The 20,366-nt window shown below is 35.5% G+C and overlaps 1 protein-coding gene across 2 annotated transcripts in view; it reads left to right on the forward strand.

Moving 5' to 3' along the window:
- LOC113044219 (tumor necrosis factor receptor superfamily member 16-like) overlaps window positions 1-10,429 on the forward strand; it is a 38,805-nt gene extending 28,376 nt beyond the window's left edge. The window contains exons 6-7 of one of the 2 annotated variants that reach the window (XR_003275857.1): window positions 2,395-5,569; window positions 9,096-10,429. Coding sequence is in view for 1 of the 2 variants with exons in the window: in XM_026203997.1 (XP_026059782.1) it covers window positions 2,395-2,447 (53 nt within the window). In the remaining variant the exon portion in view is untranslated. Of the gene's footprint in view, window positions 1-2,394; window positions 6,904-9,095 lie in introns of those variants that run through there. The other variant, XM_026203997.1, reaches the window with a different exon arrangement.
- The last annotated feature ends 9,937 nt before the right edge of the window (window positions 10,430-20,366 follow it).

Consider the following 20,366-nt stretch of genomic DNA (forward strand, 5'->3'; position numbering starts at 1 on the left):
ATTACAAACCTGTGTGACTTACTTCTGTGAAATACTTAACATAAAAAAAAAAAACGTATTATATTTTATTTGTTTAACAGAATTAAGTCAGTCACACAGATTTGGAATAACACAGGTGAGTAAATCATGTCAATTTTCATTTTCATGAGTGAATTATCCTTTTAAAGGTACATGTCCCTCACCTCACTAACTATTCAAATTTGCAATAGTTTAAGAATTTTCTTTGCGTGATTTTTTTTTTTTTTTAAGTGAGTCAGAATCACAGACACTCCATTGCCCTCTGTATATGTGCCTTTGCATATAGTTTGCATAATATTGCTGAACTATATTTAACTATGACAGAAGCTGCTATATTGAAATATTACAAAAGACTAATTTCCAGGTTTGACAGAAAGATTGCACAGAATATGATAAACATTCTCCAGCTTGATAGACATATGCTTTGGGGTTATCCCCTAAAATTGTAAATTTGCCATTATTGAGCAGTAACTATACTAACTACTTTTAATATATATATTAAAAAGTAGTTATTATAGTTACTTCTCAATAATGGCAAATTTATATATATATATATATATATATATATATATATATATATATATATATATATATATATATATATATATATATATATACTGCTTGTGTATAGTGTACATATGCACAGTTTACTTCCTATGGATTGAGTCCTAGATTTTCTATTGATTGGTATTGGCACTTCTTACCTCTACAAACAAATTGTGTGTGTATATATATATATATATATATATATATATATATATATATATATATACACATATACATATATATATATATATATATATATATACATATATATATATATATATATATATATATATATACATATACATATACACACATATACATATACATATACACACATATATATATATATATATATATATATATATATATATATATATATATATATATATACATACATAAATATATACATACATAAATATATATATATATATGTATATGTGTATATATTTTTTTTTTTTTTGTCTTTTTACAAAGTAGACTTTTGTTTCTACAATGGGTGGGTATAACTACAGTTTTTTCCTTAGTAGACTGCTATGATGTCATAGACTGCTATGGGAAAAAGATGTTTGTTGGGGGGAATTACACAAATGGCACAGCTCTGAATTGCTCCAGACAAAACGGTACCTCAGAACTAAAAGCCTACTTGCAGCATTCCGGAACTGTTTCCATGGCATCCCACAATTGACAACAGATTGAAGGGTTAGTGGGAAAATGAGGCATTTGTGTCTCAGGCTGAATGTAGTAGTGATTGCAGTTAAATGGTTAGGGCAGGCAGAGGGGAACGGGATGCTCAGAGCTCCAGGGGGACTGCTCGCTGCTCGCCTCAAACCGGCTAAAAATGGAACCTGCATGTCATTTAGTGAGAAGAACTTTTCTTCAAGTATTTCTTTTTGACATGAAATGAGGCAGTGCACAATACAAATCTCTTTAACCCTCTGGGTATTGTTCATTTGGGAGTGACATTTGTGGTGTTCACTGTCAAAATTGACCGGACAACCTAAATGAATTTTTTGGGTAGTATTAAATATTTACACAATAATTCTGATAAAATATTGATCTGTCTCTATGTTAATCAAATATTAAAAGACGTAATCATTCGCTACTCTTGATTCAACTACAGTTTTTTTTTTTTTTGCATCTTTGTATCTTATTTTTAATAACAAAGATTTGTTTGGTAACTCTCAGAGACTAACAGCATTATAGCATTATAGTGCATAACAATTCAGTGCAGAGAGACAAACATTAAACAGTGTTCTGTGCACTGGAAACAGGAAGAAAGTTTAGGTTTTGTAGCAGTCTTCAGTTTCCCGCAACTGTGTCTGTGCACGTAAAGGAAAGAGGTGTGATAAGGGCTATGGCTCTTGAAAAAAAAAAAAACTGTTCCTCAGTCTGTTTGTGCATGTTCTGATTGTCCTGTATCTTTTTCCCAATGGAAGGGGCTCAAACAGTTTGTGACTATATCTGACTGCTAAAATGAATGAATGAATGAATAAATAACCGACCTCAAACTTTTATGTGTAATTACAAAAAATTGATTGGTGTGCAGTATTAATCCTGTATACAGACGTTTTTATGCAGTCAAGTATAATTTGGGACAAATCGGCAGTATTTAAATAAAATGCACTTTCAGGAACAAGTGTTTAAAATGAATCCTTTGAACGAACCAGCTCGCTAAAATCAAAATTGTCAAAGCCAGAGTAGAAAATGACTTAAATTAGTAAATAACAAAACCGTAAACAATAAATTAGTATAGTTGCTAAGTCCCAAACTTTACTGCTTGAAGAATTTAATTATGAACCACTTACATTTTCTTTCTCTTTATTCCTCTAGTGGTTAGAGTGGATGGAGGGGCTCAGCCTGACTCCCCTCCACCTCAGGCCTAACCAGTGAGGAAGAGAATGCTACGTTATCAACAGTAAAGAGAGAATGAGAGGCTGGAGTGAAGGAAACAAGAAGGCAGAAGGAGAAGAATGGAGGAGTGAATCCATGATGGCCATCCAGTAAGGGACACAGAGACAAGAACTCCGATCCTTTTGAATCCAGCATGGACGATTCATTGATGAGCTGGGTTCAACAGCAACAGTGGTTCCACCTCAGCGATAAGAATCACTGACTCAAAATAGCTACTTCTAAATAAACATAAGCCTATTACCCTGAAGAAAGTTCACCATAGTGTATACTGAAATCCACCACAAACTCTGATGAATGTTTAACATATACTGGGTTTCTCAGATGTATTAATACAGCCTTGTGACACAAAGTCTGGATGTCCCGGGCTTCACAAGAGGACGTAAAGAGACACTATCACAGTCTTCGTGGATATCGTGCAATTAAGCAGTCGCACCATGGTTCCTTGATCTGGAGCCTTCTGCCTGATCTAATAAGGATTTCGTTTTTGCCTTATCTTTGAAGTATTAATAGATTTTGTCTATAAAATCAAGGCCTTTTATTTAATCAGAATTGTACACATTTTCATTCAGCCGTTTCCAGGTATGTGTTAAAATTTTGTTGGGGTTGTATGCATAACTACCCGTCGCCATTTAGTTTCAAAGTAGCTGATCTCAGGTCAGCGTTTATTGGCAACAACTCACGACTGTGACATTTGCTGACCTTTAATAATGTAATGACTTGGATCTATATTTAGCTTGCCTTCCTTTTTCTCTCCTTCACAACTTTTTCTCTATAAAACCCATTCATGGCATATCATATTCCCTGCCTTCTTCTAGTTACTGCAGTTTAGGTTTCATTGCCTAGATCTTCTTGCCTTACCTCTTCAGAAATTTGAGTCACAAAGCAAACAGAAACCAGAACTGAAAGATCTACAGAACTATTTTCATGCCATCACGCACTCCTAGCTGTAAACACCATGTTTATGTCCTGCCATTAATCATTCATATCATTTTTCAGGTTTGATAGAGATTTGGTGGGAATTCATCTTAGCAGCACAGGTTTGATAATGATTCCAGTAATGATTCCTGTAGTACTTTTGAGGAAACTTTATCAACCTCCTTAATAATTTAAGTTTGTTCATTGACAATTCATTTACAATCCTCATATGTGCAGCCAATACTAGGATTTCCCAACAGCATATTTTCAAGCATGTTTTCTTTCTTAGATGGCTTTTACACTGGGCTTTTACCCGAGCGCGATTGTTCCCGGCGCCGCCCGCAGCGTTGGTCTGCTTTCACACTCAATAGTTGTATCGAACCCAGGTCTGTTTGCAGTCACCTTACGTCATCGCAAACGTACTGGGAAAAGGCATGGAGAACACAATGCGACTGAGCATAGTTGTAATTTGTTTGTGAGTTTTATCTTACTCCTATCTTACTCCTGTATGTTCTCTTCTCTCCAAATTTGAGTGAGGCACCTCACCTCTTCAGTGTCCCACAACGTTCCCCTGCCACTCATGGTTCTCGTGTGTTGAGGAAACAATGATATCGACAGTGTTAAGCATGCACGGGATACTTTACTTCCTAAACAAGTGCGCACCTGAGTCCGTGTTGCTTGCACATTCATGCGAACCGCGCCACAGTTCGGGAGCAACCAAACTCAGACCACCTTCTCCAGGTAGTCTCGGGTTCGGTACCCCAGTGCGCACCAGGGTCCGATGACAGCGTTCACATTAGCGATTTTTCATGAGAACCGTGCCCCGTTCCGCACTTAACTGCCAGTGTGAAAGCCCCCTTAGACTCTACAATCATTGACTCTTACTGTAGCTCTTGATGAGTCATCTGTCTAGGTTTTCATCAGCTTTTGTCACCTCATTTGTGTTCTTTCTTTCTTACTCTCCATCTTGGCTACATTCCATGAATGCTGATGCAGATTCAAATGCTATAATGTGGTATGAATTACTCAGCCATCTCAGTAATGTGCTGGAAGCTGTCATGGTCACTGCGAAAAAAGTGTTAGGATGCATCACTGACCTGGAGTAAGCGGCAATAAGAAGTACTTTAACATTATTTTTTAAGCGTTAAAGTCAATGGGAATGGTCTAACCAAACAAACAATTTAACACTCAACAAAATAAATATAATGGCGAAAAATAGTCCTTTGCTTCCTGTTTTCTATCCGTCCAATGGATATTGCACTTGTAAATAGATGTTAGGGACCTAACACGGATATTACATATCTTATCCACACAAAGTATCTAATGTCTTTTGTTGCATTTCTAACGCGCTCACTGTCAGGCTCTGGAATAAACATGTGAGGCATTAGTGAGACATTCCTCTCAGGCAGGTAGTAATTACCCCTGAAGCCTTCTGTTTCTCTTCCCCACAGTCAGTTCACTCTCCTGGGGCTCTGCTCTGCTCTGCTTCCCTTCCCTCGAGCTTTGCCTCTTCATTCTGGGAATCACCATCCAACTTTTTTTGCTCTCAGCTCAACTTATATTCCTACACTCAAAAATAAAAAGTTGTTTTCATAACGATGTAATAGAATAACTATTTCGGGTTCCTTGAACCTTTTAGCCATCAGCTGTTTTCTCCTCTAGTGTTAAGAACATTTGAATTACCTAAAGAACCTTTTTTCACTATAAAGGGTCTTGTGTGCAATGGAATGGTTCCATGGATGTTACAGTTTCTTAATAGAACCATAAAGAACCTTTCTTTTTAAGAGTATACATCAATGATTATTCTACAGGAAATCACATTTTGAGACAACAAGACCATGCATTTTCACCCCCAAAATCCATCTTAAGCAGTTAGCTGTATTTTGCAATATTTCAGATGATTTAAGCTGGTCTTTAGCTGGCTGACCTGCCACCTTTGTTCACAAGCCAACTTGACCACCTTATACTGGTATGTAAAAAAAGAAAGAAAGAAAGAAAGACACTACCAGTTTAAGCAGGATTTTTCAGCAAGGCTATTATTCCTGTACTCAATGCAAGTTACTGACTGGTTTAAACTATTATACTCTAATTCAGTTCCTACTTGCAGTCATGCATTACCTTAAAGTTTGATTTATGAGTCGGATGGAACATCTCTGCCTCCTGCTTTTTTGGCAGGCAGGTTTTCAGCTCTATCAGCTTTTAAACAGCTTCAGTTGCAGGTCTCTCCCCTGGTGCTGTGCTTTCCATTAATCAGCAAAGCATATCATTGGCTTCTAGAGTTGCTCGCATGCTAGTGTTTAATGCACATGATGGGTTGAACGTTCACTCGTGGGACACTTCGCTGATGTTTGTTCTGATATTAGCCTACTTGAGAGAACCTGATGAGATCAAGATAAGATCAGTCTGTCTGCGGGAATACAAGAGAAGTCTGAGTGACTGATGCTTCTCAGAGGGGGTCATGTGAATATATAGAAAATATGGCTATATTTTCATAGTATGCTAAACTGATTGGTTGTTGTGTTCTGAGAATGTAAGTATGAGAGAGAGCCATTTACCATGTGTTTCACATATAACCCAGACGACTTGTGCTTGGCATCTAAAAGGCATCTATGCATCAGTAAGCATTAATCAGTAAGCATCTAAAACAACTGAAGGTAACTGGTAGATGGAGTCTTGAACCAGTTCCCTGGAATGTGCCAAAGTTGCCATAAATAAAACAGCCAGAAGTATATCTGATGAAAACAAAACTTGTTTGCAATATATTCACATGCTAAAAAACTCCATACTTGTCTCTCTCTTGTCTCTTTTCTTCACTTCTACTTCAGTACAGTAATTCTTTATTTTTTATAAACATTTCTTCTTTTTTTACATTTCAAATAGATGTATTCTCTGAGAGCAGTATTTTATAGAGACAGTTTACTGTCGTAGCACTTAAAACCGATTGAATTTGAACCAGAAAGTGCCTGTGGATTTGTCAGGTGTCTTTGAGCATTGTTCAACAAGTTTGACTTCATGTGTTTATATATCTATTTTGCCTGTGTGTTCTGTGTTAATTATATGTGATAGTTTTTTGCCTTTTTATTTTTTATCTTGTTAATCTTTAGTTATAAGAAAATGTTGATGAGGATTTCAAAACAATATGTCATTATCCAGGTAAAATACATTCAGGTGAATTTCATCTATTATTCTGTTTCTGAGAAATGCCTACACAAACAGTATTTGTATGTTATTCAGTTAAAAAATGTAAACATCGAAACAAAACTAAGACATTTTTAAGACAAGAATTTATGTTGAATTAAGTTCCTTTACCCCATAACTCCAACCACAAAATAGTTAATTTATGGTTCAAATGGTTTAACAGTTGGGTAAGAAAAATGTAATTATATATTCTCTCAAAATGATTATTGCAATTTTATACAAATTTGTCTCTCAAGTAATTGTATTTTACACTATGATTTTTTGGGGGGTGGGGGGTTGGACAAAAAAAAAAAAACTGCTTAAGAATAAAGAAATTAATTATCCCCTCTTTTTTTTTTTTTTTTTTTTTTTGCAGTGTAAAAAGACAAATACTGTATGTGTTACATCCATCCCATTGAATAGGTGATGCACCCTCCTCCCCGAAGAACTGAAAGTATCATAGAAATGTCAATGTCTGTTAATTCACATCAGACCACTTTATGCACTCACCTCACAAACCTTGAGCTCTTCACCCATAAGCCTATAAATTGGCAACATGTATTAAATGTTGTGTTTTGCAGATATGTTGATATAAAAAGGGATTGTACATTACCTATTATTTCAAATATAGACTATATAACATTTAAGAGACTCGACTTAGGAAGAACCTCCACATGATGCTTAAGAAAATCAATTCCCCTGTTCAACCTATCCCTCCATCAGAGCTGAATGTTCTCTGTACGTAATCCATGCTGTACATTACATTGTGTAAATTGTTTCCTGAAGGTCTTATGACATTACACTCATGTAAACAAGAAATGAAAGCATTAGAATTATATGAAATAAAACCCAAATATGACTGCTATGACACAGTCTGTTTCCATCATTAGCTGTGATAAAAAAAAAAAATGCTTCACTTGGTTCCACAAGATTTTATGCCAATATCATGAACAATGGCTTATATAAAGCCTCAAACACATTAAACATCTAAATGCTAATGGCTTCAATGGGTTTATACTAGTGAGTGAGTCAGAGCCTTCTAATTGTTCTGACCAAAGTCTGATGTTGTCTGAAGGAAAAATATCCATAATTACATTTTTAGACACTCTGTTTTGATTTGTCATGTGAACACCCTGGGAAACATGAATCAGGCACCAAACTCATGACCCATGGTTGAAGTTATTCACTTAGAGGCTTCACAACTAATATTAGCCCCAAATCCACACCTTGCCAATATACATGAACCAAAACAAAGCGCTTAAGAACTGCACCCCAGTAACAACACATGCAGAGCATCAGATTCCTTCTGTAAAACTGTCTGAAATTTGCTGCGCTAGAAATTTTTTTTGGTCTTTTATTTTTTAGCGGTCTTTCAGCAACATGCATATTTAAAGTTTATTCTTGCATTGTTCTTTTAGTGCAGGCAATACATAAATTGAAATAAATAATTCCAGATGTATGATCTTTAAATTATTGACGAGTCTTTCACTTTTCTAAAGAGACCTTTTGACAAAAAAGTTTTAAATTTCACTTCGTCTCTATGGGCAGTGATAACTGTTTTAAATTCTGTAAAAAATTGGGCAGAAAAATATGTTTAGACGAAGTGTTTGCCAAACTACAGAACAAAGCACATCCATATGCTTTATTAGAACCAGCCTTTGAGTCACTGCAATCGTAATGCTGTTCACATTCATGCTGAAACCCAGAGAACGCGAAAATACATTATTACAAAAAATACAAAATAACTGCACACCTTCATAAACTGTGGGTACTTGCATGGATGTTGATCACTATAGGATTGGGCACACATTATTCATAGTAATAGTACAGTCATATTATAATCCATATACAATTTCTTTTCGTCTATGAAACAAATTTGAAGCATTAAGTAAAAAGCCTTTAGATGAAGAGGTTTGTGTGAAATAAATCCAGTGAAGTGTGCCTGTTGACTGTTAGTGTATTTTATCATTTAGAAATGCCCATACATAACCAATGTGTGTGAAAATCGCTCAAGAGAACAATGCTTGCACAAGATCCTGCTCTTTACAAAGCCTGTACATCAGAGCCTTTACCCACTGATGGCTGTCAGCAGGCTTGAGGCAGCTATGAGCAGCAGGGTGTAAGAGCTAAGCTCCACTCTCACTGCATTCACTTTCACTTAGATTAGCCAGACAAACTAACTACCACAGCAAAATGTAGTCACTAATCAAATAAGTTGTCCCTTTTTTGTCCTTAACCCTCAAATACTAAATTAGGACCATGAGTCAGCTAAAACTTAAGATAAAAACATCTCCTCATAAAAATGGACATTAACGATGTTGAATTACATTCATTTTGACAAAGCAAAGACCTACAAAGTGAAGAATGACGTCACTGAATCTGTCCATAGAAACACACACAGACAAATTACTGCTATTATTGGTGAGAGGAAGTGAAAGAGAGAAAGAGACAAACAGAGATGGATATATGCAGAGAAAACTCAAACAAATGGGTAGAAGGTAAAACCTGGTAACACTTTATTTTGATAGGTTTTCAGCTCTATCAGCTTTTAAACAGCTTCAGTTGCAGGTCTCTCCCCTGGTGCTGTGCTTTCCATTAATCAGCAAAGCATATCATTGGCTTCTAGAGTTGCTCGCATGCTAGTGTTTAATGCACATGATGGGTTGAACGTTCACTCGTGGGACACTTCGCTGATGTTTGTTCTGATATTAGCCTACTTGAGAGAACCTGATGAGATCAAGATAAGATCAGTCTGTCTGCGGGAATACAAGAGAAGTCTGAGTGACTGATGCTTCTCAGAGGGGGTCATGTGAATATATAGAAAATATGGCTATATTTTCATAGTATGCTAAACTGATTGGTTGTTGTGTTCTGAGAATGTAAGTATGAGAGAGAGCCATTTACCATGTGTTTCACATATAACCCAGACGACTTGTGCTTGGCATCTAAAAGGCATCTATGCATCAGTAAGCATTAATCAGTAAGCATCTAAAACAACTGAAGGTAACTGGTAGATGGAGTCTTGAACCAGTTCCCTGGAATGTGCCAAAGTTGCCATAAATAAAACAGCCAGAAGTATATCTGATGAAAACAAAACTTGTTTGCAATATATTCACATGCTAAAAAACTCCATACTTGTCTCTCTCTTGTCTCTTTTCTTCACTTCTACTTCAGTACAGTAATTCTTTATTTTTTATAAACATTTCTTTTTTTTTTACATTTCAAATAGATGTATTCTCTGAGAGCAGTATTTTATAGAGACAGTTTACTGTCGTAGCACTTAAAACCGATTGAATTTGAACCAGAAAGTGCCTGTGGATTTGTCAGGTGTCTTTGAGCATTGTTCAACAAGTTTGACTTCATGTGTTTATATATCTATTTTGCCTGTGTGTTCTGTGTTAATTATATGTGATAGTTTTTTGCCTTTTTATTTTTTATCTTGTTAATCTTTAGTTATAAGAAAATGTTGATGAGGATTTCAAAACAATATGTCATTATCCAGGTAAAATACATTCAGGTGAATTTCATCTATTATTCTGTTTCTGAGAAATGCCTACACAAACAGTATTTGTATGTTATTCAGTTAAAAAATGTAAACATCGAAACAAAACTAAGACATTTTTAAGACAAGAATTTATGTTGAATTAAGTTCCTTTACCCCATAACTCCAACCACAAAATAGTTAATTTATGGTTCAAATGGTTTAACAGTTGGGTAAGAAAAATGTAATTATATATTCTCTCAAAATGATTATTGCAATTTTATACAAATTTGTCTCTCAAGTAATTGTATTTTACACTATGATTTTTTGGGGGGTGGGGGGTTGGACAAAAAAAAAAAAACTGCTTAAGAATAAAGAAATTAATTATCCCCTCTTTTTTTTTTTTTTTTTTTTTTTGCAGTGTAAAAAGACAAATACTGTATGTGTTACATCCATCCCATTGAATAGGTGATGCACCCTCCTCCCCGAAGAACTGAAAGTATCATAGAAATGTCAATGTCTGTTAATTCACATCAGACCACTTTATGCACTCACCTCACAAACCTTGAGCTCTTCACCCATAAGCCTATAAATTGGCAACATGTATTAAATGTTGTGTTTTGCAGATATGTTGATATAAAAAGGGATTGTACATTACCTATTATTTCAAATATAGACTATATAACATTTAAGAGACTCGACTTAGGAAGAACCTCCACATGATGCTTAAGAAAATCAATTCCCCTGTTCAACCTATCCCTCCATCAGAGCTGAATGTTCTCTGTACGTAATCCATGCTGTACATTACATTGTGTAAATTGTTTCCTGAAGGTCTTATGACATTACACTCATGTAAACAAGAAATGAAAGCATTAGAATTATATGAAATAAAACCCAAATATGACTGCTATGACACAGTCTGTTTCCATCATTAGCTGTGATAAAAAAAAAAAATGCTTCACTTGGTTCCACAAGATTTTATGCCAATATCATGAACAATGGCTTATATAAAGCCTCAAACACATTAAACATCTAAATGCTAATGGCTTCAATGGGTTTATACTAGTGAGTGAGTCAGAGCCTTCTAATTGTTCTGACCAAAGTCTGATGTTGTCTGAAGGAAAAATATCCATAATTACATTTTTAGACACTCTGTTTTGATTTGTCATGTGAACACCCTGGGAAACATGAATCAGGCACCAAACTCATGACCCATGGTTGAAGTTATTCACTTAGAGGCTTCACAACTAATATTAGCCCCAAATCCACACCTTGCCAATATACATGAACCAAAACAAAGCGCTTAAGAACTGCACCCCAGTAACAACACATGCAGAGCATCAGATTCCTTCTGTAAAACTGTCTGAAATTTGCTGCGCTAGAAATTTTTTTTGGTCTTTTATTTTTTAGCGGTCTTTCAGCAACATGCATATTTAAAGTTTATTCTTGCATTGTTCTTTTAGTGCAGGCAATACATAAATTGAAATAAATAATTCCAGATGTATGATCTTTAAATTATTGACGAGTCTTTCACTTTTCTAAAGAGACCTTTTGACAAAAAAGTTTTAAATTTCACTTCGTCTCTATGGGCAGTGATAACTGTTTTAAATTCTGTAAAAAATTGGGCAGAAAAATATGTTTAGACGAAGTGTTTGCCAAACTACAGAACAAAGCACATCCATATGCTTTATTAGAACCAGCCTTTGAGTCACTGCAATCGTAATGCTGTTCACATTCATGCTGAAACCCAGAGAACGCGAAAATACATTATTACAAAAAATACAAAATAACTGCACACCTTCATAAACTGTGGGTACTTGCATGGATGTTGATCACTATAGGATTGGGCACACATTATTCATAGTAATAGTACAGTCATATTATAATCCATATACAATTTCTTTTCGTCTATGAAACAAATTTGAAGCATTAAGTAAAAAGCCTTTAGATGAAGAGGTTTGTGTGAAATAAATCCAGTGAAGTGTGCCTGTTGACTGTTAGTGTATTTTATCATTTAGAAATGCCCATACATAACCAATGTGTGTGAAAATCGCTCAAGAGAACAATGCTTGCACAAGATCCTGCTCTTTACAAAGCCTGTACATCAGAGCCTTTACCCACTGATGGCTGTCAGCAGGCTTGAGGCAGCTATGAGCAGCAGGGTGTAAGAGCTAAGCTCCACTCTCACTGCATTCACTTTCACTTAGATTAGCCAGACAAACTAACTACCACAGCAAAATGTAGTCACTAATCAAATAAGTTGTCCCTTTTTTGTCCTTAACCCTCAAATACTAAATTAGGACCATGAGTCAGCTAAAACTTAAGATAAAAACATCTCCTCATAAAAATGGACATTAACGATGTTGAATTACATTCATTTTGACAAAGCAAAGACCTACAAAGTGAAGAATGACGTCACTGAATCTGTCCATAGAAACACACACAGACAAATTACTGCTATTATTGGTGAGAGGAAGTGAAAGAGAGAAAGAGACAAACAGAGATGGATATATGCAGAGAAAACTCAAACAAATGGGTAGAAGGTAAAACCTGGTAACACTTTATTTTGATAATCAACTTCAGACTTTCAAGTATAATAATTTAGCAAGTACTGTACATGCCAGCTAACAGTCATTAGATTATTAGTCTGCTTAAAACCAACAGACATTATATTCATAACTTTGCAAGTGCATGTCAACGTATTCTCCTCACTCTAAACTAACAGTCGATTAATACTCTAATGAGAGTTAGTTGACATGTTGAAAAGTTACTTATAGTTAGCATAATGTCCGGTAACACTTTAGATTAAGGAACACTATTCACTATTATCTAGTTGCTTATTAGCATGCATATTACAAGCATATTGACAATTTTTTTGTACTTATAAAGCACATATCAATGCTTTATTCTGTATGACCATATTCTTGATCCCTTAATACTACCCCGTACCTAAATTTAACAACTACCTTTAATAAGCAGCAAATTAGGGGAAACTCTTAGTTAATAGTGAATTTGTGTTCTCTAATCTAAAGTGTTAGGGGAGAGCGGGGTCGAAAGTAACGTGGGACGAAAGTAACAAAGCGATTTTCTCCGAGCCTCTTTCTGCATTTGCATTCCCAGCTATGACAGCATATTCAGCATTCAATCCTTGACGGAGCTGAGAAATATCATGTGATTTCCTCATCGTTTCCCGAAGTTAGGACCGTAAAATTGTTTTCGATTACAAAAAGTAAATTGTTGAAGCTGTAATTTTTTTTTTATTAGCCGTGTTGTTTTTCTTGTTTCATGTGTCACAGTAATGATCAATCTACAGGATATTTAGTGCTTTAACACGTCCTAAAGTTAGCATTTTCAATTTTTTTATATATATAAAATTAAATCGAGTTTAAATGTCAGGAGTAACAGTTGTTACTTTTGTCCCGCTACAGTCACAAAAAGTATTTATTTTGTTCCAGTGCAAGCTATATTGTGAATTTCTGTGTCTTGCATCATTTCTTACAAATGTTAATGTGATAATATACCAAAAGAATATGTCTGAGTGAGGTTCAGAAAGACAGACAGAGGTCTGGTTTTATCCAGATGTTTTTGAGAGGGCGTTTATGGATTTAGAGGAACATCTCTCTCTGGGCAGCTGCTACGTCACATTTATATTTAGGTTTTAGCCATATCTTAGCCTTTACACCTCCACCTGTGAATTTGCAGTGTTTCCAGACGTTTTAATGCACATTTTCAATTTATGCATAAAAACAACTGGATGGACACATAAATAGGCCTACTGTTACATTATGTTTAGAGGTTTTTTTTATTATGCTAATGTGATTACATTTTTATATTGTGCATTCTGTAGAATTTTTTTTTATTATATAAAAATAAATTTAAATTTACAATAAAAAAATACAGTCAGGTTTTAAGACATCTGATGAAACTTAAACTTAAAATGAAAATATGAAAATGTAATTTAATAATTTTTTTGCAAAGATAAAGGATAAAATATGTTTGGAGTTATTTATTAACAAGGTCACAATCAGGTATACTATATATAAAAATAAGACTAACAGAAAAAAATCTAGCTTATATTGTTGTGTTACTTTTGACCCACCTGTGTGTTACTTTCGTCCCAACCGATGGGGTCGAAAGTAACAATGTTCAACTTATGTTCAAAGTGAAATTATACTGAAGTCTTTCTACATTTCTACGAAATACCACCTGGTATTGTTAGACCACACTTCTGAGTTACTGGCCACAGCAGAAATATATCTCTGTATACAACATTATCTTTTAAATGAAGTTTTTCTGAAAAATGGTACTTTCGCCCCTGCTCTCCCCTACCAATTGTCTCAAGTGGGTAACACTTTAGGGTCTCTTAACTAGTTGTTTATTAGCATGCATAGTACTAGAATATTAGCCATAAATTAATGCTAATTAAGCACATATTAATGCCCTATTCTACATGACCTTATTCTACAACCCTAATCCAACCCAATACCTAAACTTAACAACTACGTTACAAACTATTAATTAACAGCAAATTAGGAAATTATTAAGGGAAAAAGTCGTAGTTAATAGTGAATAAGTGTTCCCTAATCTAAAGTGTTACCGAACCATAGGTGATTTTACACAGATTTGGTTACACAGATCTCAATGATAAGCTTTTATTTCTCTTTCAGTCCAGTCACAGATATTAGATATTATCTGTGAGAGCTTAGCTCCAACAATTCATTGTTCTATTGTAAAGCGGTTGGTTGAATTTATCACATTTTCAGGTCACAGTTCTCTAAAATCTCAGCATTGTGATGTCATAATAGCACCATCAGTTATTTGCTGTGCAACTTTTAACTGTGGAATATATGACATCATAGACCACAGACCATAACTTTGAGAGGAATATTAATTCATACACACTTCTGAAGTATGTTCTGAATGAGTACATGAGTATATTATTAATTAAATATTTTCTTTAAATGTAGCCTATCATATAGTGCTGTTCAAAAGTTTAGGTTGGTGATATTTTTGAAGGAAATAAATACTTTTATTCAATAAGCATGCATTAAATTGAGTTGTAAAAAAAGTAAAAAAAAAAAAAATAGAGTTTTAAAGTCGACACGTTTTCATGATGTATTCAACTCTTTCTCTCTCTCTCTCTTTCTCTCTTTTTCAAACTGGAATATTAGAAGTTCTCTGGGACAGGGGAAAGACCACAGCCATTAGCACATCTACAAATCAATACCTTCCATCACACACATATAAGTAGACCCCACACCACAAACCACCTGCTGCCCCTCAAGAGAAATGAAGCAGGACCACCAATGGAAGAAAGGAGAGTGGAAGACAAGACAGAATTAGGACAGAGAATGAGAGTGTGACAAAAAGAGAAAAATGAAGGGATGCTCAAATATAAATACAGTAGGAAGTGCATCACAGTGCACCATCTGTAACACACTCGTGCTTATATTAGCAGATACAGACACGAAACCCTGCATGCTAACACAGTCTTTGCCCACCCACACTCAGATGACCACACACAAACACACACATACATGCACAAACAGCAGGCTTTTACTCTGTCATTTTCTCAATCAGAGCATTCCACTGGCACACTTTAAACAGTAACTGCCATGACATGATTCCACCATCTGTTCATGAGGAAGCAACACCCAGCAATTTATGATGAAGGCACGCAAACACATACTGTCTCTCTGATTCTCTTCCAGTCTGAACAGACACTGAGGAGCTTGGGTAATACTTTACAATTACAGTAGCCTACATTAATAATCACATTCTAATCCCTAAATGAAATATCACTATTTAAAATATATAAAAAATAAAACAGTTATTTTAATTTGAAATAATATTAACAAATATTAACGTTTTACTGTATTGATTAAATAAAAGCAGCATTGGTGAACATAAGAGGTAGATCAGTCTATCCTAAGCAAGCACATAATAAATCTAACTGAGGTGAATTTCCCATACAACGACGCTGATTAACCACCATAGTACAATGCATCGTTATGTAAACTAACTAGTAAGTCATGACTGTTTCCCGAAACCATGTTCTTCTTCTTCTTCGATCTAATGGCTGACTGGTGCCATGAGCACATACCGCTACCTAGAGTAATTTGGCTTTTATTTTCTCTTTATTTTCTTGAATTACGCTTTTGAAATGATGTTACGTAGGAGTCGAGTAATAACCGATTGTTACGTCCTTAGGTACTGTTAGCATTTCTGTATGTTTTGTTTCTCTTCTGTGTCTTTTTGCCTCTCTTTCACTGTCGCTAACAGGCCGTTGCTGATTTGCTGTTTGGCCTGTCAATCATCTTTGACGAGTTGATTGGATGTGCCCTGTGAGGGCGTGATCCTAATCATCCCAACGCCTGACACCTGGAGAAGAGCTATTTAAGTGAGATGCTACTGCCAGTGCAAGAGAGAGACTTTTTGCTTTGATTTTGTTTGTGCTGTGCCTTTTGTTAAGTAAGTTTGTCATGTGAATATTGCCTGTTGTGATTTAACTCCTTATGTGTGAGCATTTGAAGTTTTAAAAAAACTCTTCAAAGCTGGGTTAAGTTGGAAGGAGAAAAAGGGGTTTAGGTAAGCATGTCACGTGACATACATTTGCACACATTTAGATTTAATTTTGTCTATGCACACTAGTTTAGGGATTTGTGCCACCCTCTGTATTTTTGGTTTGATTAGTTAGAGTAGTTTAGTTACGACGTCACAGACGTTGAAGACTTTTTCTTTGATCTTTTGTTTTTAGTTTAGGAGTAGATGGAAATGGTTTAGTTAGTTTCCTTTTTGATTGTTGTTTTATTTGGCACAATCCAGGTTTCCCCTTTGTCCTCCTCAGTTCCTAAAAATTATCTTTGTTTAAATATTGGTTTTCTTGATGTAAAATGGTTATTTTACAATTATTAAAATTAACTTCATGTGATTCTCTTGTCTCTCTGTTTTCTCATTTCATTCAGTGATATGGTTGACAGGTGCCCGAACTGGTTTAATGTTCCCCTTCTCAATCCCTAGATTATTAAGAGCTAAAGAAGGGTCGTAACACCGATCATTCATTTGTTCTGCAATACATTACATACAGACACAGAGTTAAAAATTTGCTCTTTTCTGATCCCAATGTCAATAATTTCACAATTTCATATAAATACTATTTCTTATTTAATATTGATAGGCTACTTAATCACAATTGAAAAAAGATTGGTTTTTAAAAAACTGTGGTGTACTGTTGTAGACACCTTTGCATTTTTTTTTTTTCTATTTAAGTCTCCTTGCCATTCTGCCATGTGTTAATGAAAATTACACGAAAACCCCAATTCTGAAGTTTGCCAGGTGGCTGAAGAGGGTGTGTGGCTCTGGTGATAGCTGGCTGCTGGGACACAGAGGATATCCTCTTCGCCCATACACCCTGACACCTGTGCAGCATCCAGCCACCATTGCAGTTTAAACCAGTTGTTTAATCTGACATAATATCTGTAAAATATTTGGTTTATTTGCCGATATGCATTAAATGAACACTTAAAAACATTACAAAGTACTTTTGCAAACAGTGTAGGCTATATATATTGTGTGTGTGTGTCTCTCTATCTCTCTCTCTCTCTCTCTCTATATATATATATACACATGTACATTCACATACAAACACATTTGTAGAGAGATTTCTATAGTCTAACTCTGTAAAAACAACAAAATCACTTACTCATTTATACATATTTGTTACTTTATTTGGGTACATTCATTTACTATACAAAATACTGTGATTTGAGTGTCAACATTTAATATAGCCTAAGTGAAAACCCCTAACACACTTTTTACCAATATTGTTATATGAGAAATACGTATTTTTGGAATGTTTTTACAAAGATAACTCACTTGACAAACTCACTGTTTCTTCGCACAAACGAAACGCTGGCTGCATTCCAATCGGTATGATTAATGCTTTCAGAGGGCACTTCGAAGGGAGGATAATTGCGAGGGCCAAGCTGCTATGTAGTATCAAACTATATTACATTTGTAATAATAATAAAGAAGGCAAATTAGGTAATAAACTTAAACTACAACTTTAAGTCTTCTAAATCACTCAAAGTGGATGGTGAAATCTTCGAAAGGAATAAGGCATAGGGTCGATAACTCTGAATAGAACACAGCCCATGTGCGGCGCAATCAGTGACGTTGACACAGCAAACTAACAACGAACTATGCCTCTAACCACAGGTGAAGTTTGCGAATGTTTGTTTGAACTATGGTTTCGGGAAACACAGAATCGTTGAACTACGTTGGTAACGATGGAACTTGTGACCATAGTTGGTGAACGATGCTTTTGGGAAACGCACCCCTGGTCAGTTTGTTGTACAACAAGAATTGTGTGAGTACAGTGTACAGTATATAAATATGTGTGTGTACTGTATACTGCAGTATTGTTATTGGCTACATGCGGCATGAAAACCAAAACACCATCAGCTTGTGAGTCACCATCCTGGCCCCCTGTATGTGTTTGTGTGTGAGACTAACAGCAGATGGAGAAAAACTGCAGAGGCATTTCTTCCCAATTCTCCCCACTGATAGAGTCTGGCCTCTGCGGACCTGTTCTACATTAAACTCATGGTGTATGGCCGGCCTGCCTTGCTTAAACCATTTTATTTGGATGGAGTTAATCTAGGCATCATCCCTGCTGACATAATCAATATTTATATGGAATATGGAAAATGATGGTAAGTTATTATTCATTTCATAATACTTTTAGATGTGCAGCCTGCAGCTGCATGAGGGAGAGGCTCACTGAAGTAAACCGGAAGGAAATGGAAGGGTGCAATTCATCTATTCTTAAGCAATATTTGTTTGTTTGATTTTTAAGGGTTTAGGAATTCCATTCACTCCCATTTTGATGAATAGCTTTGGCTGGAGAAATGGAACAACAGATGTTGAATTCACAGCCTCATTCAGGGACAGGCATTCACACTTGCGGATACACACACACACACACACACACGCACGCACGACTCTGTAAAGCTATCTTTGTGAGGATATACATTGAAACAATGCAATCTCTAGCTCCTAACCTAAACTGACCAATCAAAAGTGCCACACCCAAACACTTACCCTAAACCTTCCCTTTACCCAATTATAACCTGACCACAAAAACCTTGTCTTGACCCTCAAACAGTCCTTTAAAGGGCTCTCAGAAAGTGAGAACCGGCCAAACTGTCCTCACTCCGATGGTCTAAAACTCAAACTGGACCTCGCAAAGATAGCTGTACAAGTGCGCACACACACACACACACACACACGCACACACGCACACACACACACACACACACACACACACACACACACAAACAAAAACAAATAGACAGACAGATACCAACCCAGCCACATTTGAAAAACGTGCCTATACCAACATTTGATCACAACAATATTTTTGGTGCTTCAAGGTAAAATGTGTGAAAAGTGTGTTGAGTTTTATGTGAAACAGACCAATATGAATCTGGCAACAATTTATTATGCTAGGTGTTGTAAATATCGTTGGAGTTCAGAAATGTCCAGTGACTGGCTCTAAGATTTTATAGCTCTATTGTGTTTAAAAATAATGTTTCACCTACACTAAACGGTGCCCTAGATCTAACAAATAGTGCTAAAAGCAATCATGAGATAAAAATGCATTTGCTGAAGAAGCCATGCCATTTTACCTTGTTTCTACAAGTCTTCAAGCTCTTTTATTGTGATTTATGTATTGCTGTACTTTTACCAGATGACTATATTGGAAAAGCCATACATATAGAGCTGGTTATTTGATGCACATGTCAAAATGTATTCGTTTACAAATCATGCACCATGGTAAAAGTGTTTTGAGGTCATACAGTAACATAGTGGTAAAAAGAAATGTATAGCCTGAATGCACTGTAAGTCGCTTTGGATAAAAGCATCTGCTAAATGCATAAATGTACAAAATGTAAAAGTAACTGTGAAATTAAGTCTATATTCTATAATCGGTTTTCTGCCCCATAGTTATAATTTAAGTCAAAAGGAATAAAAGTTGTTGATATTTTACTGCCATTAGTTATCAGTTCAGCTGGAAGCTTCAGTGAATTTCATGTATTGTAGGTAAATTATTTGAGTTTTTCACGCGTAGGTACTGTAGGTAGAGGTACGTTTTTTCCGTTAGCCAGTTTTCAGTTTTTCAGTATCTCCTGAGATCTGGTTGTTTTTTTTGGACTCATATCGCATACAGGAGCACAGGGAAAACAACCACAGCCGCAGCTGAAATTAAAACAATGGCATACTTATTATGATGCACCTTCATTTAAATGTCTGCATT

This window comes from Carassius auratus, chromosome 3 (genome assembly GCF_003368295.1).
Source record: "Carassius auratus strain Wakin chromosome 3, ASM336829v1, whole genome shotgun sequence".
Lineage (NCBI taxonomy): Eukaryota > Metazoa > Chordata > Actinopteri > Cypriniformes > Cyprinidae > Carassius > Carassius auratus.